This window comes from Equus asinus, chromosome 7 (assembly GCF_041296235.1).
Source record: "Equus asinus isolate D_3611 breed Donkey chromosome 7, EquAss-T2T_v2, whole genome shotgun sequence".
NCBI classification, from domain to species: domain Eukaryota; kingdom Metazoa; phylum Chordata; class Mammalia; order Perissodactyla; family Equidae; genus Equus; species Equus asinus.
This window is the reverse complement of record NC_091796.1, coordinates 79,749,591-79,774,789: the sequence shown is the minus strand read 5'-3', so window position 1 is coordinate 79,774,789 and position 25,199 is coordinate 79,749,591. Positions and strand designations below refer to the sequence as shown.

The 25,199-nt window shown below is 45.6% G+C and overlaps 1 protein-coding gene across 4 annotated transcripts in view; it reads left to right on the top strand.

Moving 5' to 3' along the window:
• The first annotated feature begins 317 nt into the window (after positions 1 to 317).
• Positions 318 to 25,199, top strand: part of MAP3K9 (mitogen-activated protein kinase kinase kinase 9) — a 73,360-nt gene continuing 48,478 nt past the window's right edge. For all 4 annotated transcript variants that reach the window (XM_014830175.3, XM_014830179.3, XM_014830177.3 and 1 more), the window contains exons 1-2: positions 318 to 866; positions 7,391 to 7,804. In XM_014830175.3, the coding sequence (XP_014685661.1) occupies positions 467 to 866; positions 7,391 to 7,804 (814 nt within the window). In that variant the 5' untranslated portion in view covers positions 318 to 466. The remainder of the gene's footprint in view (positions 867 to 7,390; positions 7,805 to 25,199) is intronic.

The window sequence follows — 25,199 nt, the reverse complement described above, 5'->3', positions numbered from 1 at the left end:
TGGGGAGGCGGTTGGCGCGGGGCGGGCCCGGCTGCGGGCGGTGCCGCCCCCGGGTCCGCAGGGCTGGGGCGGAGCCAGGCCCGCGTCAGGTGGTCCCGGGCGTGCGGCGGCGCTGTGGGCGGGGCGCGGCGCGGAGAGGGGAGCGGCGGCCGACGGGCGGTGGCGGGCACCGGCTGCGCGAGCAGGTACCCGCGGCGGAGGTGGCGAGGCCGCCCCGGGGCGAGCGCGAAGGCGGGGGTCGGGCCCGCCGCGCCCCCATGCCGCGCTGAGCCCTCGCGCTCGGCGCACTCGCAGCCGCGCCGCGCCAGCCCCAGCGCGCCGGCTCTCCCCGCGCCGCCAGCCCGGGCCCTACCTGCGGCCGCCGTCGGGGAGGGGGTCCCCCCAGCTCTGCGGAGCCGCATGAACAATAGGCGGCGGCGGCTCCTGCGGGCGGCGGCAGCCCCGCACCCTATGGATCGGCCGCTCCATGGAGCCCTCCAGAGCGCTTCTCGGCTGCCTGGCGAGCGCCGCCGCTGCCGTCCCGCCGGGGGAGGATGGAGCGGGGGCCGGGGCAGAGGAGGAGGAGGAAGAGGAGGAGGAGGCGGCGGCGGCCCCGGGGGAGCTGGGCTCCGACGCGCCGCTGCCCTACTGGACTGCCGTGTTCGAGTACGAGGCGGCGGGCGAGGACGAGCTGACCCTGCGGCTGGGCGACGTGGTGGAGGTGCTGTCCAAGGACTCGCAGGTGTCCGGCGACGAGGGCTGGTGGACCGGGCAGCTGAACCAGCGGGTGGGCATCTTCCCCAGCAACTACGTGACCCCGCGCAGCGCCTTCTCCGGTCGTTGCCAGCCTGGCGGCGAGGACCCCAGTTGCTACCCGCCCATTCAGTGTAAGGCGAAGGCGGAGCCCCGGAACCCGGCGGGGAGGGGGATAGTGGAGGCCTGGGGATGGTCGCGGTGGGAGGGGAGCTCTCCTTGGGGGTAGGTTGGAGGTGGGGAATGATTGACCTGGGGGCGTGTGCGTGCGCGCTGGGACTGCAGGGGCTTTGCGATGGATAAGACCGAGACGCTGCAGGCCTTGCCTGGAACCTCAGGCGCTTGGGCTTCTTAACCTTCATCTGACCACCTCAGCAGCAGCTCCTGATTTCCACATCATGAAGCCCCAGCATGAGCATCTGCCCATTTCCCACGCCCACCTCCAATCTGTAAGGATTTCAGGCAAGCTTGTGATTTCTGTCATAACCTTAGTTCCCAAATCAGGGACCTTCCCGACCTTTTCTATCGCCTGTCCCCGCCCCTTAAAGGCATTTGCTTTGAAGGAGATGGGGGTGTCTCGCAGGGCTGGGCTGGTGCCCAAGTCCCGGAAGCCTGTGTGAACTCAAGACTGAAGTGTCTTTGAAACGTCGTGTTGATTTCTTGGATCCTAATCTTGTATCTCAGAAGTTGTACCTATAGGGGTTTCACCGAATAATGTGCTAAGAAGGGTGTGTGTGTGTGTGTGTATGGAGGGTGGAGAAATGATTAGAGAGGGAAAAGTATGTCATTCCCCCATGAGACACCAGGAGCACAAGATACAGTGGCTAACTCCCACTCCCTTGACACCCAGCATATTCAGACAATACATTTTCTGCCTTATTCTCACCCTAGATCCTTGCCTATATTTGCTATTTGTCAAATCTCAGGGGACCATGCCCCAGGGTCCCTCCCAGGGCCTTTCTTCCAGTGTCCTGGTTTTCACCAATTTCCCAGGAGCCCCCTGTTCCACGCCTTGTAATGAAATTTCCTTTATTTTTTCAAAGGAGTTAAGTTGCCATTAGAATCTCTTAATGATGCTAGATGGTTTTAGAAGAAAGATATAAATATCTCCTGGTGGAGTTTACACTTTTTGTATTTGAGGGTTTCCGTAGTTTCTTTCCTGTTAAAAAAAAAGTATTGTTAATGCATACTTATCCTTGTTTATTCCATATTTTGTATACTTTGCGTCTTAGTTGATTTAAACAAATCGTTACCAAGGGCCAACTTTGGACATTTAGTTTTTAAATTTCATTTGTAACGGTTATCTTTCTGGCCCTGTAACTTATTTTCACCGGAACAGTTATGTTATTATGGTATCTTTCCTTGTTTTTTACTCTCCTTTTTTTGTTGGTGTTTTGACTGTCAAATTGCTGCTCAAATCCTTTGTTTCTCTCTCCCTTTCATTTAGTTTAAAACTTCCTGTTTCTACATTTTGATTGTTATAATGTCTGGAGGGTACACATTACTTTAAGTTGTTTTGTAGGTGTTACCTTTTTGGCGCTAGTACTGGGAACATGGAGGCTAAAGGTACCAGCACAGTGTGTGAAACAGTGTTGAAGATGTACTTGGTCACATATTGGAAGAAATGTTGGAAGAATGGCCTGGGATGTTAGAAAACAGTGTAGTTTTAAACATAAGTCGGATCTCGAGGTTCTTTGTGGGTGAAGTTTCATGATTTTTTTGACGGGCCGCTAATGTCAGAGAAGAGCTATGTGAGGTTCATGAGCAGGAGCTCAGTTTCTTTACTATCTTGTGCTCCTGCCTGTCAGAGCAGTCAGGAGTGAATATGACTGAGGCTGGAAGAGCCCATCCACAGAAAGCCAGACCTACCCACAGTATGCTACAACAGAGGCTCCTTCTCCGTTAGGTGCCCAGGATAGAATAGATTCCTATATCTAGAACTCGGATGATGAGAAAGTAAGAAGGACTTTGTGCTTATGGAAAGAATTGACTTGAAGAACATGGCATTGGAAGGTCCCGGTGAGTTATTTTATTTAGTCTCACCAGGAGTTCTGATCTTGGCTGGAATTCTTGATATTTCAGAAAATTTAATTCCAGTCAAAAACCAGAGTGCCTAGTGAAAGGTAGAGACTGTGTTAAATACCAAAGGATAAAGAAATGATGAGATAAGGAGGTGCTTGTAAGTCACCCATGAGGGAGACTGGTGATGCAAATATATAGCTTCATTGCAGTGCTTTGATACAGATGAACATGGGAAGTTGCTGACAGATGTATCTCTGGTCTGTATGCTGTGTCCACCAGTTTAGTTAGTGTCACTCAGAAAGTAAAGGTGATTGACAACCTTGTCTCCAAAGACAATGAAATTGAGCCACTGTCAACTTTTCCCCGGTTGTCCTTTTGAACTTCTCCTTTAGGCATGAATTCTGACTTTAGTTCATGAATAGAAGACACTAAGACAACTTATAATGTTCTGTTTTAGTTTAATTTTTCTTTTTTTTTTTAAAGATTGGCCCCAAGCTAACATCTGTTGCCAGTCTTCTTCTTTTTTTCCCGTTCTCCCCAAAGTCTCCCAGTATGTAGTTGTATACTGTAGTTGTGAGTGCCTCTGGTTGTGCTGTGTGGGATGCCGCCTCAGCGTGGCCTGATGAGCGGTGCTAGGTCCGCTCCCAGGATCCGAACCAGCAAAATCCTTGGCTGCCAAAGCAGGGTGCACGAACTTCACCACTCGGCCATGGGACCGGCCCCTATTCTAGTTTTAAATATTGCTTTTCAAAATGTAGGTTTCGTTTCAAACTTTATTTAGAACAGAAGAGGGGGAAATGACTAAATCTTGTGACAAAGAAAGCTAAAATATTGATATTATAAATCACCTAACATTTAAATAGTACTTTTATCCCCTCCAATGTGGGTATTAGAGTTTAGCCATCCATGGGGCTGACAAATATAAATAACCCAGGAGCTCGCTGATCTTCTTTATTTTAGTGAAAGATGAAAAATGTACAGTTCCAAATTTATCATCTTGGGAGATATGTAATCCTAGGTATTAAAAATAACTTTCTCTTACAGGAGACTTGTGTTTGTTTTCAAGCAGGGCATAAATTAAGGTTATTACTCATTTATATTTCTTTTTCTTGCATCCACTAGAAATAAAAGGATGTGTTTACAGATGTACTTAAGATTTTTAAATGAGTGAGGTATGTACCATCACTTGCCCGAAACCCACCAGAATGTGCCTATACATTTAGTTGCCAAGGATACAATTGAGAGAGAATAACATCTTGACTCCGAAAATGAAAGAAACAAGGTTTTGTTCCTGATATTCCTGGAACTGTCCTTCCACAGAAGCTGAAGAATATGCTGAATGCAACTTGACCTGATTCTTACTTAAAACCAGGTCTTGATTGGGGCCGGAAAGGAAAGGAGAGCCCCACATCCTCTCAGCTGCAACTGAAAGTCTAGTTCCTACAAGAAAAAGCGTCCTCTCCCTCTCCCGCTGCCGTTCTGTCTTCTCTCTGCTTGAAAGCTGTGTGCTATACTTTTCTTGAAGGCTGGTCATAATATTTCCTTAACTGAATAGCAAGAACATGAGAGTTTCTGTTTTACTCAGAAAAAGAGATTATTGCTTTCTCTTCCCCACAGGGGTTTTCTGTCTTCTGTGAAATCCCATCCGAGGAGCTGTCCTTTCAGCACCCTAGTTCAGAATCACATCTTTTAAGTTCTCATACATTTAGAATAAATATTTGAATTTCCTTCAAATATACCTATATTTAAATTTCCAGTGTGTTCACAACTGTGCTTCATACCAGAGGAAAGAAGGGAGGATATAAGAGAAGATACAACAGTTAATTTAAGGAGAATTCAGATATTCAGTTAAGGAAATAAGATGTATAAATGTAGATTTGTTAAATAGGCACATATCTTTTCATCAATGGGAAAACTGGTAGGAAAATGAATGTTTCTTCCCTCCGTGACCAAGGAGACTCCTAACATAACTTACATTTTTCTCCAAGAGAGTTTCGAATCTCTCTTTAACATAGCCATATTTTTCTCATTCTTATAGATGAGATAAGGCAAGGATTAGTAAAAAGTCAGGATTCATTTTAGGACCCGGAAACACTCAAGCTATTTTAAGCAGAAAGTGATTTAGCACAGGAAATTAGGTGCTTACAGAATTTTTCTAAGGGCAAGGAGAAGGAGCTGTCAGCTGGACCTATGGGAACAACTCCCAGAACACTGCAGACCTGGCCCACCAGGCAAGCTGCTACTTCTCTAATCCAGAAGTAGTAGAATCAGGAGTTGCCAATGAAGCTGCTGACTTCAAGAACGCTCTGTTGTAGTTGCTGTTCAGAGATTAGGCAACCACTTGGCCTTGCAACATTTCTTTCCACATCCACAGAACTAATGATTGGACCTGGTCATGCTGCTGGAGAAAAACCCCACTCGTCCCCAGCCATGCTGGCCAGGCGAAGCAGCAAGAAGATGGTGTCCATCCCACTTCTGCCTTCCAGAGCTTGTGCATCTAATTGGCAGAACCTAATCTGCAACCAGAACTCTAGCTATCAGGGTGTCTGGGAAGTGTAGTTTTTATCCTTCTGGCCTCTGTAGTACTGAAATCCATGCTGGAAGGACTTTAGAATGGATCTTGATTGCTGCAAGACCTGCCATACCATTTATTCTTGAAGAAGAGTGCTAGATGAGGTAATAAGCTTGAACAATTGGAACTTTTGGAGTCAAGATGGCCTATACTTTTTGTATACCTGCAGATTGTCCAGCTAACTTTTCTCAAGTGTTTCTTTTGTATAATGCCAGTTGTATCACAAAATACAAATGAAATGGTAGCCCTAGATAGGAGAAGTACTAGGATTAAACAAGAACAGAGGTTTCAGCACCGCCAGCATCTGAGTGGAGCTTGGAGGCATTGTGTAACTGGTTGAGTAAGGAATGGAACAGCCAGCAGTGGGCACTTCCTCTTTTGGTCTTGCCAAAAGTTCAGCAGTGTGTCTTTGTTTTCTTAGTTGTTTAGCAAAGTATGACTATTCTCTGTATTTGTTTCAAGAGGTCCAATTCAATTTTTTTTATTTTCAGATCTGAGTTTGGTTTATTTCCTACTGAGGTAGATTTTTTTCCTTCCCCATTTTACTTCACTGTCCATTGGTCACCTACTGAATGTTCGGCGTGATGAGTACAGTGGTGGATAAGGCAGGCAGAACCCACTCTATGGATCTCGTATTCTAGCAAGATGACAGGTATTGAACAAGTAATTATAACCTTGATGAGTCTTGCCAAATAGAGACTTCTATGGAAGTCTGACCTGACCTCATTTAGTCGGAGGTTAGGAAAAGTTCCTCTCGGAAATTGATGTTTAAGCTGAGACCTGAGAGGTGAGTGTGAGTCAGCCAGGTAAAGACAAAGAGACTAAGAAGATAGAGAACAGGGTTTCATGAAAGAAACATAAAATAGCACTTTGGTCATATAGCAACACCATGTCTAGCGCAAGATTTGTAATCACTGGTAGCTATTATTATCCATACATGGAAGCCTTTCCACACAGAGCCCAAAATAGAATCACATACCTTAGATTCAAACTCAGGATTTGGGAAGGAGGACGAGTGGTTGGCTCTGATACTGGGACCATCAGGGATGGAGTTGGAGTAATATGTCTCCTTTGAGGCTCTTTTCCTGCGTGTCTTAGACACGAGGTCTCAGTAGAACCAAGCTTTGAAAGTGTTCCAATTTACTCCATACTCCCTGTCTTCACTGCTCCTGAGGTTCACGTGCCTGGGTCTCTGTCCTCCAAGTTATGTTCCACATAGCTGCCAGAGTTGGTTTCCTTTCTAAATCACTGATCTAACACCACTCTCCTTAGAGATACGTGACTTCCATCCTCTACAGCATGATGTTCAAGCCCCTCAGAATGGCTTTAAAGACATTTCGTGACCTGGCTGACCCCAACAAGGCTTTGAACCTCATCTCCTATCCTAATGCATATAATCCAGCTGCACTGGACTCCCTGAAGTCCCTAATATGCCATGTACTTTCATGCCCCATGTTCTTGCTCATGACCTTCCCTCTGCCTAGATTGTCCACCCTGATCTTCACTGCCTGATGACATCCCTCCCACTCATTCTTTAGGGCCCGTTTCAGATGTTGCCTTCCTGAGAATCCTTTCCCCAGTCACCCTCTTAGTCCCTGTCCCATGGTGGGAGTTAGTGGTTTTCCTAATTTTCTGATCATGCCACTTCGAAAGCTGTTTTCACACTATGGTTTGGTTATTGTGTATCTGCCTTGGCACTGAATTGTTATGCTTCTCACCACCTAGTACACAGTAAAACCTAAATAAGTCTCATAAAAGTGATCTCCCCCCGTGTTCCCTTTAGTTAAAATGGTTGATCTCCATACAAGATTCTGCATGATGTTCCAAGTGGAAATTATTTCATGAATATTTATCAAATGGCTACCATGTGCTAGTCACTAAGGACAATGCAACAGAAAATAAGTTAATCACATTTCCTGCCCTTATGGAGTTTACCTTACAATGGGGAGACGGAAAAGCCAGGTGAAGAGGCACTTGCTGTGTTTACCCATCCAGGTAAATGGGTGATTCAACGGTGTTTTCAGAATGTTTTTGATTTGCTTCTTTTTTTCTTCTCTTTCTCAGTGTTAGAGATTGATTTTGCAGAGCTAACCCTGGAAGAGATTATCGGCATCGGGGGCTTTGGGAAGGTCTATCGTGCTTTCTGGATAGGGGATGAGGTCGCCGTGAAAGCAGCTCGCCATGACCCCGATGAGGACATCAGCCAGACCATAGAGAATGTTCGCCAGGAGGCCAAGCTCTTTGCCATGCTGAAGCACCCCAACATCATTGCCCTGAGGGGGGTGTGTCTGAAGGAGCCCAACCTCTGCTTGGTCATGGAGTTTGCCCGTGGAGGGCCTTTGAATAGAGTGTTATCTGGGAAAAGGATTCCCCCGGACATCCTGGTGAACTGGGCCGTGCAGATTGCCAGAGGGATGAACTACCTACACGATGAGGCCATTGTCCCCATCATCCACCGTGACCTTAAGTCCAGCAACAGTGAGTATGAAGAGGTGGGGCTGGAGGGGTTAACAGCACTTTCAGCCCCAGTCCATGGCTTTGGTTGGAGTGGAATCCTAACGGAATCTTAGTGGGCAGTGAAACTCCTAGCTTAAAACCCTTCCATCCTTGAGTTGAGATGTAGGAGTGGAATGCGTGCCAGGAAAGATTGGTTTAGGCAGAGAATGAGACAGCCGAGGGGTTTGGGGTAATTCTGAGCTCATATTAGCAGGCAGGGTTGACAATGTGTAATTCTCATACACTGTGCAAAAAAAATATAGATTTATTGTTCTACTTGAGGGAAGTGTGTCTGTCATCACAAAAGAAGATTTCCTCTTTGGGGGAACAGGAGATAAAAAGCAAACCTATACCACTCGTGTGCATTTCTACCTAAATATCGCAACTTGAGTTCCCACTGGAGAAGGAGCTATAAAAAGAGGAGGCATACTTGAAGCTGTGAGGCTGATTCAGGTGACAGTGTCAGTTTGGAGAAAACGACCTTGTAGAATTACACACCTCCTGATAGCCCAGGGGTGAAATTAATTAATTGCTGTAACTACCTAGTGTTTAACAAGAGGGAGCCGAGAAGTAACTGTTTGTTAAACATCCAGAATCCATAAACTGGATCGTAAAGCAAGTGTTAGATATAATTAAATGGTGAGTTGGTAGAAATTTCAGTCCCTTTCCTTGACTGAATCAGCAGGCACTGGGAATATGCTTCTTTTGTGTGGTAATTTGTGCTCTCTCTGGCCTAGACTGAGTGGTGAAGAGGACGCAACTTGCTAAAGGGTATGTGCTTACAATTCCTGTGAGCATCCTGTCCAGAGAGGAGGCTGTTAGGACTCTGTGGGGGGTGTGGGCCCCCAGAACTTCACACTCTGCATCCTTCACCTTTGAGCCCAGAAATCTTTCAGACTTTGTTTTGTTCTAAGCTGTTCTAGATGTGGCTTGTTTTTCTGTTAATGCTATTGTGAATCTATTTACTTTAAAAAATATGTTTTAAAATTATATAAGCAGTAAGTGTTTTTGTTGTACAAAAATTAGAAAGTATAGGGGCCGGCCCAGTGGTGCAGCGGTTAAGTGCACACGTTCCGCTTCGGTGGCCCGGGGTTTGCTGGTTCGGATCCCAGGTGTGGACATGGCACCGCTTGGCAAGCCATGCGGTGGCAGGCGTCCCACATATAAAGTAGAGGAAGATGGGCACAGATGTTAGCTCAGGGCCAGTCTTCCTCAGCAAAAAGAGGAGGATTGGTGGCAGATGTTAGCTCAGGGCTGATCTTCCTCAAAAAAAAAAAGAAAAAAAAATTAGAAAGTATGGATAAACAAAAAGAAGAGCAAGGTAACCCATAATGTTTTCCTTCGGGGAGTCTAACTGTTACATGTGTCATATACTTCTAGGCATTTTTAAAGCATATATGGTTTATACATATACAAATAAACTTTCCAATTTACTTTACAATAGCCTTTATTACCCTTGTCTCTTCCAACTACACCCTCTTCCTCCTAAATAATAGAAAAATTCATCCTTGCGAGAGTATGAAACGTGTATTTTAGATGTAATGCATTTGAAGGATTTAAGTTCCATAAAATAAAATCTTATTTCTCTTTTCCTTCTGCCATTGTTCTATTTCTTTATCATATGATTATTCTCATCCTTCCTCCCAAATTCTGTTCTTTAAATGTATTAAATAAATTAAAACTGTTACTGGCCCCTTTTCATCATTAATGTCTGCCTAGAGACTGCTCGGGATGATGGGGTGAGAATAAGTAGGTGTGTTGGTAGAAAATGTGCTATAGAAGCTGAGTTTTCTTTTTACTTACATCCCTATCATGCTGGGAGAGCTAGGCAGAGTGCTCTAACCTTGCCTAATTGAGCCCGTTTAAAAACTTGGGCTAGGATGATGGAATTGTAAAAGTTAATGATTTCTTCTATGGAGTTTTAAGTTTGGGTGTAATTTCAAGCTGTAAATACAAGGTTTTATGTTTTATGAGATTTGTCTTTGGAAGTCTAGGCTCTTGTGAAGAAAAAACTAACTTGCTGAGGTTCTGCTGTTTGCAGGAGACAGCAAGAGACCTGAATGTCATTCTGTCATCTAGGAGACAAAGCCCTGGTCCTTTCTTTGTCCTTAAGTGGGTTTTAGGATTGCCAGGGGGAGCCTTCAAGTGCACTGTATTGTGACAGGAGTTGGACTTACACGGGGGACAGTATTTTAAAGGACCTTGTCACTACAGTTGATGCCCAGAATTTTGCATGGTCCATGGGGCTGCGTGGTTGGTGTTGATGTTGACACCTGCTCGTGTAAATCTCACATGTGAGTTAGGGTGGCTCCTTGATATTGGTCTGTGAGTGAGATTGTGCACGTCCGATATGAGCTTTGATGCAACCATTGTTATTCCATGGCTGTGTATGCATGACTTGAAAATCATTTTAGAAGTGTTATGCCACTTCTTTGCCTCCAGTTTGAAAGTCGTAACTTCTTTCTGTTTTGTGGACCTGGGGACACTGACCTGTTCCAGAGAGTTGGGTTTTGGTCACTATCATGTGAGGGCAGAATTCTATGAATTATATGTTAGTTGACTTTGAATCACTAGTGAAAAGAGTATGTATTTATGGGGGCTCTCTTTTTGGAAAAAATAAAATAGTTGGCGATAAACATCTAGCTATTACAAAAGGTACAGTAGAAAGTGATTTATTAAAACGCTTTGTTATCCTGGTCACCTACTTAAAAAACTCATTTTACTGGCAGTGAAATGTGTATAGTATATAACACATCCTATGGTGGTACATAATCTACAATAAGTTTAGGTTTGACTGCATATAACTTAAAAAACCAAACAGAATAACAGTGGCTAAAACAAGATGTATGTTCATTTGTCTTTGAAAAGAAGTCTGAAGGGTTTTAGGGCATCCCCACAGTGTCATCAGGGACCCAGCCTCCTGTTTCTCGCTCCGTCTTCCCAGTATATGACTGCCTCTTCAGGGTGGCCTTACGGTCCAAGATGGCTGCTGAAATGCCAGCTGTTTGGTCCAAGTCAGTCCTGAAGGAGGAGGAAAAGCAGAAGCACAGAAAAAGGTGCTCCTGTGGCTGAGTTGGCCCCCATGAACCTCCCAGAGGTGCAGCACAACACGTCTGCTTGCATTAATGGTCCAGAATGAAGTCACGTGGCCAAGGCCAGTGCAGGGGAGGCTGGGAGATGGAAGATTTTATTCTTGGTGGCAGTGGGCCTGGCTACTAATCAGGGTCTGCTACCAAGGAAGAGGGAGCGTGTGCTGGTGAGGGGGCAGGTGGCAGTCATACAGTGGAATCTTAATGTGGGACGTGCATTGGGAAGAACTGTTGTCTCAGATACTTGGCATCATATCGCTGAAAAGATTAGCCAGGCCCTGGGACGGGTGGCTCAGACCCCTGATTTAACTAATGGTTTATACTGCTTTCCCACACTGCATCATTACCTTAAACGTCACTTCTTAAAACTACTTGTAAAAAGCCCCTGACTATAAAAATTGATTTATGTGTCTCTGCCCTGTCAGATTAGGGAAAACTAAGATATTTGATTCTTAGAAAAGGTGTCTGTGAAAGACGGTCTTTTAGAGGAAAGATTGTCCTTTTAGGGGTAGATAGATGGGTTTCAGGATTTAGTGTAGTAGGTAGCCTGGCTTGAAGGCATTTGACAGAATAGTAGTTTAATAGTAGCCATTAAGTTAAATTAGAGTAAAAATGAGATAATATGGAAAAGCTTTGGAAAATGAAAAGCCGTACGCAAAGTGAAGGTAGTTATTACTTTTACTTTATTTTTAAATAACTTCGTTTCTCCTCTTAGAAAACATAGAAAAACATAGAGGTAAAAGCAGTGCACATTTTCCCGATTTTTCTGTGCGTTTAGGATTTTCACCCCTAAATTGTGCACAGGAAATCCCAATAAACATATTGCTTGTCATGTGCTTTCCCTTCCCCCACTTGTCAGTTTATTAAGAAGTGGCCACTTTCTTATGTAAATAAATATCCTACCACAAGACATTTGAAGGTTTTTACAGTGTTCTACTGTTTAGATATACTATCTTTAAACCAAACCCCGTATAATAATAATAATAATGGCGACAACTAGTGCTTGCTGAGTGCTCTCTTTAGGTCAGGCACTGTCTACACATGTTGTGTGGATTCATTTGATTCTCACAGCCAAGCCTGCAGAGTAGACTATGCATGTCTCTCTCTCATGAATGAGGAGACTGAGGCTCGGAGGGGTCAGCTCTCACTGCCAGTCACAAGCCCTGACTTTGAGCCCAGGTCGGGTCCCTCAGCTTGTGTTCCTAATCACGACACTGCTGTGGGGCAGCTGGGGTGTTTCACATGCGGCCCTAAGGTGCTTTAGTTTATATAAGTAGGAATAATATTGCTCTGCTCACAGAGCCATAGCATCCACATTTTGTTGATGTATGATCATCTCATTCTTAATTTTGTAGTTGAAAGTACAGAGGGGAATAGTGAAGTTGGTTTGGGACTAGCCACACCCGCCTTCCTATTTTCAAATGTCCACTTAACCTTCAGTGGAGATCTTTGCTGCCTTATCTCCCTCGTCTTCCTCTAACGGGACTTCCCCTTTAAGCCAAGCTGGTTTCCTCTTTGCCCTAGAACACACCCTCTACTTCCCAACCTGCAGGCCCTCCTCACCCTCACCCTTGCTGCATGAATGACCTTGCTTTCAGGGGTGTCCTCGTCTCATCTCTCTGCCTATCCAGACCCTACCCACTTTCCTGTGCTCGCCTCAAAGCTGGCTGCTGCTGCTTCCTGAAAGCCTATCACTGTAGTCAATGCTAAACAGTCATTTGATGCTAACCACATATTACCTGACAGTATGTAGAAGAATATTAGGGTGACAAGGGCCTAGAGCTGCTAGACCAGTGTTTGCAAGCTCTCATGCCTTCCAGTCAGGGTGAGTACATGTGTGAAGCAGCCAGTGTAAAGCTGTCTGGCTTGGTGGGAATGATGGTGAAGTGAGTGGATGCTCCACCCTGTGGTGTTCGTGGCCATTGAAAAACAAAACAGAACGCTGCGCTGGGGCCACCAAGCGGCATCCCCTGGCCTCCTCTTTCTGCTGGCTGTGATTTCAGGAGCATCGCCTACGTCTCCAAATAGACTTTGTGTCTTTAGTGCCTCGCAGAGTTCCAGGCACATGAATGAATGAATAACTCAGGGAGTAACGTATCACTTGAATTGGTCTACTTGCAGGATCTCAAAATGTAAACATCCCTTTCTCTGGTCAGAGGCTGACCCTGATGCCTCCCTTGCATGGTGCTTTTCATCCTCATTATAATGCCTAGGCCCTTGATCCTTCCTAATTGTCTGAGTTCATCAACCTATTTCGGATGCCGGAGTGCGACATTTTTACAGTGTGTTCTGTACCAACCTCCAAGGCTTCTGCCTCTTTCTTTCTCCACACTCTCCCTGGGTGCCAGCCCTGATGTCTCCACTGCTGCCGGTTTCCAGCTGCCAGGTGCTGCTGGAGCAGGCCACCACCTCTTGCTGCCTGGATCCACCACCAGTCTGTTACATCCAACCTCAGCACTCCTTTTGTTCCCAACTTGTGAATTCTCTCTCATGCTCCCATCCCACTTGTGTTGAGCTGTTTGATTGGCTGCTCCCCTTGTGACTGGAGGTCCAAGTAGCATGTCTGCCTGCATTCTGTGCTCCTGGTGCTTTGTGCCCATCTCCAACCTTTTCTCGGAGTTCACAAGGTAAGGAAGTAGAAGATTTGCGTTGTTGCAGTGTGAGGAGGACAGAGCTGCTGTTTCGTCCTTGGCTTCAGGCTGGCTGTAATGTTGTAAGCCCTGGACCGGATGCTGGCCTCGGCTCCTGGCTGGGTTTCCTGTGTAGGATTTCTCAAGGCTGAGAGTTTGCTGGCTGCAAGGCTGTGGAACCCTGTGACCCCCTGTGGCTCCACTCTTTCTAGTGTCCTTGTTCCTGCACACTGAGGGAGAACACATTCCCGCCTTTAGGATGAAGCTGCTAGGGGACAGGCATCCTGGCTGGGAGCGAGGTGGCAGAAAGGACTTGCCTTGGAAAGGATGAGGAGTGGCCGTAAAAGCAATTTTTACTCTAGGAGAATAAAACAAACTATACAACATTCCCAGGGTAGATCTGGGAGGCAGCAGAGTGTTGGCTAGAGAACCCAATTTCCAGTCCTTTTTGAGAGGGGCATAAATGACTTTCTGTGCCTCATGAACGCATCTCCAGATGAGATACTTCCAACAGTACCTGGCTCAGGTCACCTGAATCTCTCTCCCTGTTGTTCTCCGCATTTGTGGTCTTGTGGTTCTTTGCTCCAAGTTCCCTTTCACAGAGAGTTGGAGGATGACAGATGTGTTTTGAGAATTTTTCCTGGCTACAGTGTACAACTGCTCAGTGAATTGGATTTCTCCTTTGGTTGCAGGAGACTGTACCTGTGGTCAGCCAGCAGCCACCAGGCATGTTCCAGAGTGTTTGGAGTCTTCAGTTGATGGGTAGTATTTCCCATGAATACAGAGACATGTTCTGCAGGTCAGAATAAATACTCAAGTGAATAAAGGTGGAATGAAGCGAGCAGCCAGCCGGTGGGCGTGTCTCAGTGGCAGAGCCCACGAGGCCACGAGCTCTGACCTGCAGGTCCTGGGACCTCTCTCAGTTCTTTAACTTCGCCCAGGAACCTTGCTTGTTTCTTTTCCCTTGGGCCTTTGGGGCCATCTCTTGCACAAAGATCATTCTCGTTTGTGTGTCCCTTTGAGCACTTGGTATTGGGTGTATAATGGTAAGCAAAAACAGGCACAGGCCTGCCCTCCAGGAGCTCCCTGTGGGGTCAGGGAGAAGGACCTAAGTGAAAACAGAGTCACACGAAAATGTAAAGTCGAGATCTGTGAGTGCTGTGGAGGGGAGGTGTTGGTGCCATCAGAGTGGCTGTTAAGGGGATATGCCTGAGGACTTCCTGAGGAGGTGCTCTGAAGGAGTGAAGAAGCGTTAATGAGACAAAGTGGTGAGGGGAGGTGGAGCAGGAAGGTTCTAGGTGGGGAGACCAGCAGACGCAAATGCCCAGTGAGATATGGCCCTCCTGGAGGAGACGGTGCCCTTGACATTCCCTGTGCGTTCTCTTGCCTCAGTCCTGTCCTGTGGTTGGAGGCGCGGAGGGGTCACTGGGAAGGCTTCACGAGGGAAAGTATTCTCTTTGTGGAACATCTGCCTTCATTTCCCCCAAGCTTGCTCTGGAGTGCCGCCTACCTTTCCTTCCCACTGGGTGACTCTGGGGGCTTCTCTGCAGCTTACCCAGTGGGACAGGAAGTAGCTGGGGGCCGTGGGCAACATTTAGGCACCTATGAAGCCTGTGTTGGAGTCAGAGGAGAGGAATGTGTTGTGTGAAGGATCTCAGTACTATTTCTGGATTGTGATTGAGCTGTTAGCTTGGGGAAAACAGTGTCAGTGAAGGGTCGGGTTCAGGGAAAGAAGGGCTTCGAAAGGCATGTGGGCTCTTAATTTCCAGATGATTCTTTAGTTTCTTCCCCTTTGTTTCTTCTGATTTGAGCCATTATTGCCTTGAAAGTCAAAAAAATTATGTCTTCGCTACCCCACATGCCTTCCCAAGCAAACCTATTAAGAGTCAAGTAGTGACCTCCACTTTCACAGGTGGCCTGTGGCACTGTCGTCACTTGGTCAAGATTTGTGTTTCAGGATCTCTCAGGAGACATGACAAGAGCCTGCCTGTCTCTCCTTTCCTCTTCATCTCTTGGAAAATTTTCCATTCCTTGACGTGGTGCTTTACCTCATTCCCATGAGGGAGCTCAGGGTCGCTAATGGATAGAGCAACCAAGACACAAAGTGGTGATGTCAGTGGTCTGGTTGAGTCAGGAGAAAAATGGAGCTTCTTCCCTAAGTCCCCTTCTCTTCACCCTTCATACTCCCATCAGCTTCATGTAGAACCACACTTGTTCCTCTTATTAAGGGGGGATTGTTAACACAGCGCCCTTGAACCCCTTGGAATCTATGCAAAACGTGTGTAGACTCATTCTTGGGGGAGAGGGTCATAGCTTTGACTAATCTGAGAGTCAGAGGTTATGAATCTACCGTTATAGAGAACTTCCTAAATAGGGCATCTGCGTAAGAGCTAGACTGGTGCCGTGGACCGAATAGCAGCCTGGGTGCTGCCCTTGGCACTGGCCGGCTGTGTGACCTTGTGTGCATCTTGTGATCTCTCTGGGCCTCAGATTCCTTGTCTGTAAAGTGAGAGGTTTGGATGGGATGGTTTCTGAGGTCTCTCCTAGGACTGACATTATGTGACTTAGTGTGAATGTGTGTGTTTTGGGAGTAGGTGATGACTGTGTGGTCTGTCTGAACCTCTGTCAGGCTCCAGTGTGCCCAGGTTCCCCACTTCTGGGCTTCTTGTTGCAGGGGCTGAAGCTGATGGGGAATCTTCATCAAGCGGTTTATTAAGAAAACAGTTAACAGGAGCCCACAGGTGCTCCCTTCCCCCTTTGCTGTCCGGGGCATGACAGATGGCCTTGCTGAGAGAAGATGCTCCAGTCACATGAATCATGATGGGTATTCACAGTAAACCAAGGGCAGCCTTCATCCTGGAAGCAGGAGGCAGTCAGTCAAATACCAATTCTGTCCTTGCAGCTGAGCGAGGGGCATCCTGGTATCTCAGAGCTTTGCTTCTTGCTTCCCACCCACTTTTCTGAATTGACATGAAGCTTTTCCAGATGGGGCTCAAGACCACTTAGGTGGTTTTAGTTGTGTGCCTCTGTGTCCGCACTCACCAGCAGAATCGCAAGACTTTTGAGTTCGTGCTGTCCACTAGACCGTGGCAGTGAGACATAGAAGTGAGACATGTTAAAGCTGTGCATTGCACATCCCTTTCTCTCCTAACTTCCCCAGGACTTTTGCTCTCTGTAGGAGACTTGGAGGTTTCGATTTTAGAAGAAAGCATTTCCCCCTTCAGCTTGGTTTTGGGAACCACTGTGATTTAATGGAAGGAGCACTGGCTTGGGAGTCAGACAGACTTGAATTTAGGCTACTTCTTGAGCCCTTGATGTTAGGCCTGTGGCTAGCCTCTCATAGGTCCAGGAATCTCATCTGCAAAATGTGGACAATACAGAAAAGAGCAGTATTGTTTTAAGATGCTGTGAAGTAATATGTGCCAAGAATCACACAGGAACCACATTCAGTAATGGGCTGCACTTTCTATTCTCTTTCAAGGAGTAGGAGAAAATTCTTTCTATTCCTTTTTATTTTAGGTGTACACAAGATAGAGTTGGGTCTCCCTTTTTGAAATAGTATGAGCATTTTAGGTAGCACTGAGCTGCCTCTCTCAAGTCAGCCAGGCGTAGTTTTATTGCTTCCACTGAAATGGGCAGACTTATTTCAGCAGAAGCCGCAGACGGGGATCGAGCCCACCAGGCCCTCCTAACTGTGCCTGGGCCTCTTGTGGAAGGCCTGTGCCTCTGCCTCCCTCTGGACCTGCCTTAGCTCGCAATGCTCGGCCCCCTGAGAAATGCTGCCTCATCTTGTAATGGCCTTTGGCCTTATTGAGTGGGACAGCTGGCCAGTTTTATAGCTCTGCTGGGCTCTCAGCTGATAATTAAAATGCTTTTGCCCCAGGAGGAAGGCCATATATTTCTCTCTGTCCCTTCCCTGCTGCACTAGTCTGCTGCTGAGGTCAAAGGGGTTGCCTTTTTTCACATCCCCCTCCTGGCTTCTCCAAATCAACGTAGCATTCTTCTTGCACAGTCTCTTTTAAGGTGGGCTGAAGAGATTTTACTTGAGGATCATATTCTTTTGGAAGGAGAATGGAGTGTGAATGCCCCGTTTCCATCTCTGTATAATGGCTTCATTTATCTATTTTTTTGCTGAAGAAGATTCACCCTGAGCTAACATCTGTGATGGTCTTCCTCTTTTTTGTATGTGGGTCGCCACCACAGCACGGCTGACGAGTGGTGTAAGTCCACGCCTGGGATCTGAACCCACCAACCCAGGCCCCTGAAGTGGAGTGCGCAAACTTAACCACTACGCCAGGGGGCTAAGAGCTTTATTTCCTACAGCTATTCCAAAACTTGTTGTGCCTGGCACTTAGTTGGTTCTCAAGAAATGTTTGTGGTTTTGATCATCACAGATCCAGCCCTGTGCCTTTTCTCATGCATTAACCTCTCCCCACAAGACAGTTTCCAACAATGCCTGAACTCTTCTCCTTCACAGCCTGTATTTAGAATATGAACTCCCTTTTCCATTGAAGATGAGCCTGCATGAGCTGTGGGTGAGGCTGGGTTTCAGTCCTGGCTCTTTTTCTTGCTCACTGGGACCTTGAGCAAATGCTGTACTCTCTGTGCCTTAGTTCTTGTAAGTATAAAGTGGGAATAATTATAATGCCACCTATCTCATTTTATGGGGTAGAAGTGAGATGAAATGAAATAATCTAGGTAAAGCTCTTAGCAGTGCCTGGCACATAGTGCTCCATATATTTATTGTTACTATTACAATTGCAGCAGCTATGTTTATTCCCTTAGTATTTAGATCCGCAATTTGTGAGCCTGCACTTTTGAGTATGATTTTTCTTGTTACTGGATTTTCAGTGTTTTAGCTGTATTCTCTCCAATTGCACTATACATTTTTTTTTTTTAAAGATTTTATTTTTCCTTTTTCTCCCCAAAGCCGCCTGGTACACAGTTGTGTATTTTCAGTTGTGAGTCCTTCTAGTTGTGGCATGTGGGATGCTGCCTCAGCATGGCTTGGTGAGCGGTGCCATGTCCGTGCCCAGGATCTGAACCAGCGAAATCCTGGGCCACCGAAACGGAGCACATGAACTTAACCACTTGACCACGGGGCTGGCCCCTAGATTTTTAAAATTCAAAATGTAATACATACACATAGTCAAACTAGTGCAACATTGAAATACAAAAAAATGTTGGTTTGTTGCCTACCCTAAACCCTAAGTTTACTTCTTAGAAGCAAATGAAATTAAGATTTCTTTTGGTCTCCTTTGATATGTTTTTTTCTATGAAAACATAAGAATTCCAATAAGATTCTTGACAGCAGAAGTGGTACTGTTTTTTCTTCTTCTGTCTTCCCTTGCTCCCTACCCCGCCCCCCTTGAATCATGCATAATATAGGACGTTGCGTATGGCAGTCCAGATCTTTGGCAGCAGTTCCAGTTTTGCTATGAAATCTTGTTTTTCTTTCCCTGGTTCCTTTCTGGGTAGACTCAAGCTCCTTTATTGAGTAAGCTGCATTTGCTCTTGTCAAGCCCTGGCTTTTATGTATCCATTTCATAGACTTTTCAGGAGTTTGGGACCCTAGAGGAAGGTGTTCTTGGAGTTGCTTGGAAAGTCTTAAGCCTGATGTTTGCCTCTGGAATTGCCACCTATGAGGGCTCTGTCTACCATCCCTGGGAACAGAGCTGGGAGAGGTTTGGGGCCTGTCGCCCAGTGACTGATCTTGTAACTAAGACCTTTCTCTGCCAATCCTTGTGACTGCTTACAACCTGATGTGCCTGGTAAGGCAATGAAACTGGAAAAGTATCATTGAAAAAAGAAAAAAAGTTATCCTCGATTCCCCTGTGCAAATGCCACTGTTTTTATTGTTTTACAGTCCTGTGTTGTTTAACGGCAGGGGTACATTCTGAGCAAGGCATCCTTAGGTGATTCATCACTAAGCAAACATCACAGAGTGTACTTACACAAACCTATGTGGCATAGCCCGCTAGACATCTAGGCTATATGGTGCTATATTATGGGACCACCGTTGTATATGCGGTCCATTGTTGACCAAAATATCATTATGCCCCAAATATCATTATGCAGCTCATGACTATATGTGATTTGCTTATTCTTGTCTATATACCTCATCCTCGTCTGCCATTTTAGTCATAGTGTACCTGCTGTCTGGACCCTTGCTGTATTTTTTGTTTCTGCATTCTGTTAACCTTCAGAATCTAAGAGGAAGGAGAAAAGGGCCGTGGTTGGGGAAAATATTGCTGGTCTTCAGTTTCCAGTCGTTCTTAACTTTCTTTTATGTTTATTGAGAAGATTAGAGCTTAAAGGAACCTTGAGTTGTGAGAAATTAAGTGCTTAAAGTCCTGCTCTTGGAATTCCTGAGGCTTATGACAGTGTTCTTGCTTTCAGTCACCCCCAGACCCTGACAGGGGGACCTGTTACTCTGCCAGGCTTTCCAGCTAGGTCCAAAGTATTATGGACAGCGGTGGAATGAGGATCTATACACTATCTGAGAAATCAGGGATGACTTGCTTATAAGGCCCGGAGGTCGAAGTTGAGGAGTGAAGACTGCGTCTTTCCTGCTCACTAACATGAACTCGATCATTTTCTTCACTGTGTATGGAGAAGGGTAACAATGTTCACTGCTCTTCTGGGTGGTTTAATTTTCAGGAAGAAGAAACAGTAAAAACTTTTAATTTTTTTACCCAGCTTTACTGAGATGGTATTAACATATAATGTTGCGTAACTTGAAAGTATACAACATGATGATTTGATACGCATATATATTGTGAAATGATTACCACAGTAGGGTTAGTTAACACATCCATCACCTCACATAATTACCATTTTTGTATGTGGTGAGAACATTTAAGACTTATTCTTAGCAACTTAAAGTATATAATACAGTATTGTTAATTATAGTCACCATGGTGTATATTAGATCCCAAGAATTTATTCATCTTCCAGTACAAACTGGAAGTTTGTACCCTGTGACCAACATTTTCTCATTTCCCCTACCCCCTGCCACTGGCAATCACCACTCTCCTCTCTGCTTCTATGAGTTTGGCTGTTTTGGATTCCACATATAAGTGAGAGCATACAGTATGTCTTTCTCTGTCTTATTTCACTTAGCATAATGCCCTTGAAGTCCATCCATGTTGTCACAAATGGTGGGATTTCCTTCTTTTTTATGGCTGAATATTATTCCTCTGTGTGTGTCTGTGTGTGTGTGTATGCATATATATACATATGTATGTACACACCACACGTCTTCTTTATCCACTCACCCATAGACAGACACTTAGGTTGTTTTCATGTCTTGGTTATTATGAATAATGCTGCCATGAACATGGGAATGGAGATATCTCTTTGAGATAGTGATTTCATTTCCTTTGGGTATATACCCCGAAGTGGAATTGCTTGATCACATGGTAGTTCTATTTTAATTTTTTGAGGAACCTCCGTACTGTTTTTCATAGTGGCTTCACCAATTTGCAAGAGCTCCCTTTTATCCACATCCTCTCCAACACTTGTTATCTCTTGTCTTTCTGATTATAGCCATCCTAACAGGTGTGAGTTGATAGCTCATTGTGGTTTTGATTTGCATTTCTCTGATGATTAGTGATGTTGAGCATCTTTTCATATACCTGTTGGACATTTGTTTGTCTTCTTTGGAAAAATGTCTGTTCAGGGCCTCTGCTCATTTTTTAAATCAGATTGAAAAGCAGTTTTATTTCTTAAGCCAGGACAAGCAATCCTGGCTACCTATGCTTAGGGGTAGAAATCCCAGGTGGATTAATAACAATCTCTCTGCCCTTGACAGTTCTCGCTCCTCCATCATGGGAGGCCTACCCTTTCTAATTATTTGGATTAAATTAATCATAAAATTAGCTTGTCCTTCCCAAGTGCCTGGCAGCTGGTGACAAGGAAGGATGCCTCATCAAGTCCCATGGGTGGTAATGGAAAATCAACTTAAATTTTTTCTGCATAAGCTTCTCTCAGATGATTTAAGATCATTAGTATAACATGACATTTGATTTTTTTCATTAGCTTATTATTCATGGTGATAGCAATAAATGACCCTTCATTTTTCCCCTGATATTCCTAGAGATGGAATGAAGAATAATCATATTTTGTATTTGGTGCTATAGAATTTTATTTGGAATGGTATCTGTCTAAGGTACTCTAGGCAGAGGTGTAGTAGCCCCCATTCTACCGTAGAGGAAACTGGGGCTCAGAGAGGTTTAATGCCTTGCCTGAGAACACATAGCTAGAGAGTGGTGAGGCCTGAACTTGAGTCCCAGGTTCTTGAGCATTTGTGTGGTGTTCTCTCTGCTCTGTTCTTTGAGATCAGATTGCACTGGAAGACCCTCTTCCAGCAGCTGTTCTGCAGAATGGACCCTGTGACTCACCAGAGTGTGGGTGTGATGGGGCTGGCCCCCGACTTTACACCTGGTCCTGGGGCCTTTGTAGGGCAGATCACCCCCACATCTGGAATTACAGGGAGGGGATTCCTCACTGCTCCAACCCAGGGGCCCCTGACACCTCTAGAGCTGACGGTCCTGATGCACAGGAGCTAGTGTCTCATTTTAACTTCCCCCTGGGCCCCTCCAATAGTACAATATGAGCCTCAGCCATCATCCCCTAGCCGTAGCCTCAGCTTTGCCTCTCGTTAGTGTTAGTCCTGAACCAAAATTATGCTTACATACAGCTGACCAAAAGTTAGACCATAACAGAAGTTTCCACTTTATTGGACCCTTGTTTTTCCTTGCGTTTGTGTTGTGGTTTTGTTTTTGTTTGAACAAGGAAAGTATATATAAATTTCAGATAAATTCAGAGATGCTCCTTCACAGAATTTTAAAACTTTTAGCCAGAAAAGTAATGTAAACATTCAAAAATAATTTGGACACATTTGCTAATGGCAGAGCCCCACAGCTTTTAGCTCCTTGTCATCTTGGAGGTCAGCAGGCCCTCCTGGGGCGTTGCCTTTGGGGCTGAGTTTGTAACCAGGTGGATCACGTTGGACCAGTGTGGCAATGCCATTCTCCGTGGAGGAGAGCTCAGCATGTTTTGTGGTGCCCACCTACATTTTTATCATCAGATTAATATCATGAGAGACAGATTTGACTTTCACCATTTGTTCCTTACTTCCCTGATTTGGATTGATTGCTGGTGTAACAGCTTCCCAGCTGTTGCCTTCTCCTGCCTCTCTCAAGAATCTTGACTTTGTTTCTACTAGTACTTTTGAGCTTTTGTGATGGGAGAAAAGGGGAGGGGACAAGGATTAGAATCCTGAAGATCTGGCCTGACAGAGACACTTTTTTAAAAGGAGTTTTAAGCAGGAAATTTGTGAGCTTCTTTGTGTAAAGCAATGGGTTTGAAGAAGTGTTGCTGTGGACCATTTGGAGCCTCTGATGCCTGAGAAAAATAAGTAAAGAGTCCAACTAATTTTGATTTACATTAGGATGCTGCCTCCCTCCTGTCCCCGCATTGGACACATCTCTGTCCTGTGATTCTAACGTGTGAGTGGCTCATATGCATGGCTCTAGGTTGCATAAACTGAATCCAGTCAGTTTTAGGCTCCTCACAAGCTTTTTGGTGCTTGATTTGATATGGAATAATTGGAGGAGAGGCTGGGGATGGGAAGGTCACCAATGTGACCTTCCAGGAAGAGTAAGAATGTGCCTGCTCAGGTAAAGGGAGATATTCTAAGACCTTTCCTCACGTGGAGGTTCCCTGAGGGCAGGAAATAAGGCATTTAAGTGTTTTCCCAGCAGTTTCTGAGTGTGCCCATTTTCCCTACCTTCCTAGGTGGCAGGGAAGGAAGGAACAGACTGGCTTCTCTCTGGAAACTGAGGTGAACCACCTTGAGAATCTTCATGGTTTTGAGTTTGCCCAACCACAGTAAGATCCTCAACTCCATCACACGGAGAATAGGATTTGTAGAGTAATCTTTGGAGGTGGGCATGAACCTGTCTTACCCATCCCAGTGGGCATGGAGGTGAAAGGAAGGTACTAGAAAAGACATCTGTAGCGCAGACTGAAAGTCGGTGAGTCAGAACAAAGCTAGTCTTAGCCTGAGGAGGTACTCGAGGTTGGGCCCTCCCTACTCTTAAGACCTGAGAGGTTGAGGAGTGAGTCATAGGAAGCTTTAATCTGTGTTTCTAAGCTTTCCAGGACTGTTAAGGATTTAGGGTTCAAAATGGCAACTCCCATTGTTTTGAGGCTTTGTGGTCCGGGCTCCCTTGCCTGCAAGGTGATGATGATGGGTATCTGTGGTGGATCTTGCTGCTTCCTCCTCTGCCCTCAAATCCTTTCTCCTCTGTGGTGCCTTGGGTGAAGCACAGGTCACAAAGCCTGGAGTGTTTGCATTGTGCGTGGATTATGATTCTCAACCCAACAGGTCCTCCCGAGAAACTGATGTGCCACTTTTGTTTAGATGCTGTAGGAAATGTGGTAGGTCACTTTATCATATATGTAACATAGGTGTCGCTTCCACCACATGCTTTCCATCCTCAGGAGCCATGCTGTGTAAACACACCCAAACAACCAGAACAGTGTGACGCAGTATGGAATAGTGTGCCAAGGGTACAGGAGATGGTGTCAGAGAAGGCAAAATTCTCTTGAAGGCCTTGATGGAGGATTTAGGTCTGAAGGAAGTGGAATTCATAGGGAGTTGGTTATAGGGTGGTGGGCCACAGCAGTGACTTTCCAGGGAAGGAGGCCTGCCCCAGCTCAGACAAGGCCACATGTTTGTTGATGCTGTGCCCGTCATCTGGGTTCTTTAGCAAATTCCTGGACCTGGATTATTGAACAGGAAAGCCATGCTCCCGAGTAGCTGAGTCTGCCATATAGAAACAGCTTCTGTCTCCAAGTGGCTGGAGAGCAGAGTGTGGTACAGTGGGAGGGGCTCTGAGTCAGACACATCTGGCTTTGGAGAAGGCCCTCAACCTCAGAGCCCTTTCCTCCTCTGTAAAATGGGGATAATCCTGGTTTTTACACATATCATTGTAATGAGCATTAAACGAAAGTATGCATGTGAGCCCTTAGCCTAATGCCTAGCACAAAGTAAATGCTCAATAAAAGGAAGCTTTTCCTTTTTAAAAAATACTACTTCCAAGAGCCGCTGCTTTTCTGGTAGCAGCAGATATGAGAATCGATTCACAAGTGTGTCACCAACTGTTTCCATTATTATTGCTTTGGAACAAACCACCCTAAACAAGAACCATTTCATTATGCTCATGGAGACTTTGGGTCAGGAATTTGGAAAGGGCTCAGTAGGAATGGCTTGTTTCTGCTTCTCAGTGTCTGGGGCTTGAGCTGGGAAGATTTGAAGGCTCCAGGTGAGGCTGCAGTTGCAGGCAGGAATCTTCTGAAAGGCTTGTTGAGACACATATCTGGTGCCTGGGCTGGGAGGACTTGAAGGCTAGGACTGCACATGGGGGTGTCTATGTGTAACCCCTCTACGAGTCTGGCTGTGTCAGGGCTCTTGGCCTTCTTACATGGTGGCTCCAAGCTTCAAGCACAAGTGTTCCAATGAACAAGGTGGAAGCTGTGTTGTCTTTTCTGATCTGGCTTAGAAGTCGTGCAGTGTCGCTTCCTCTGCATTCTGTAAGTTAAAGTGAGTCTCAGGCACACCCAGATTCAAGCGGAGGGGACATAGACCCA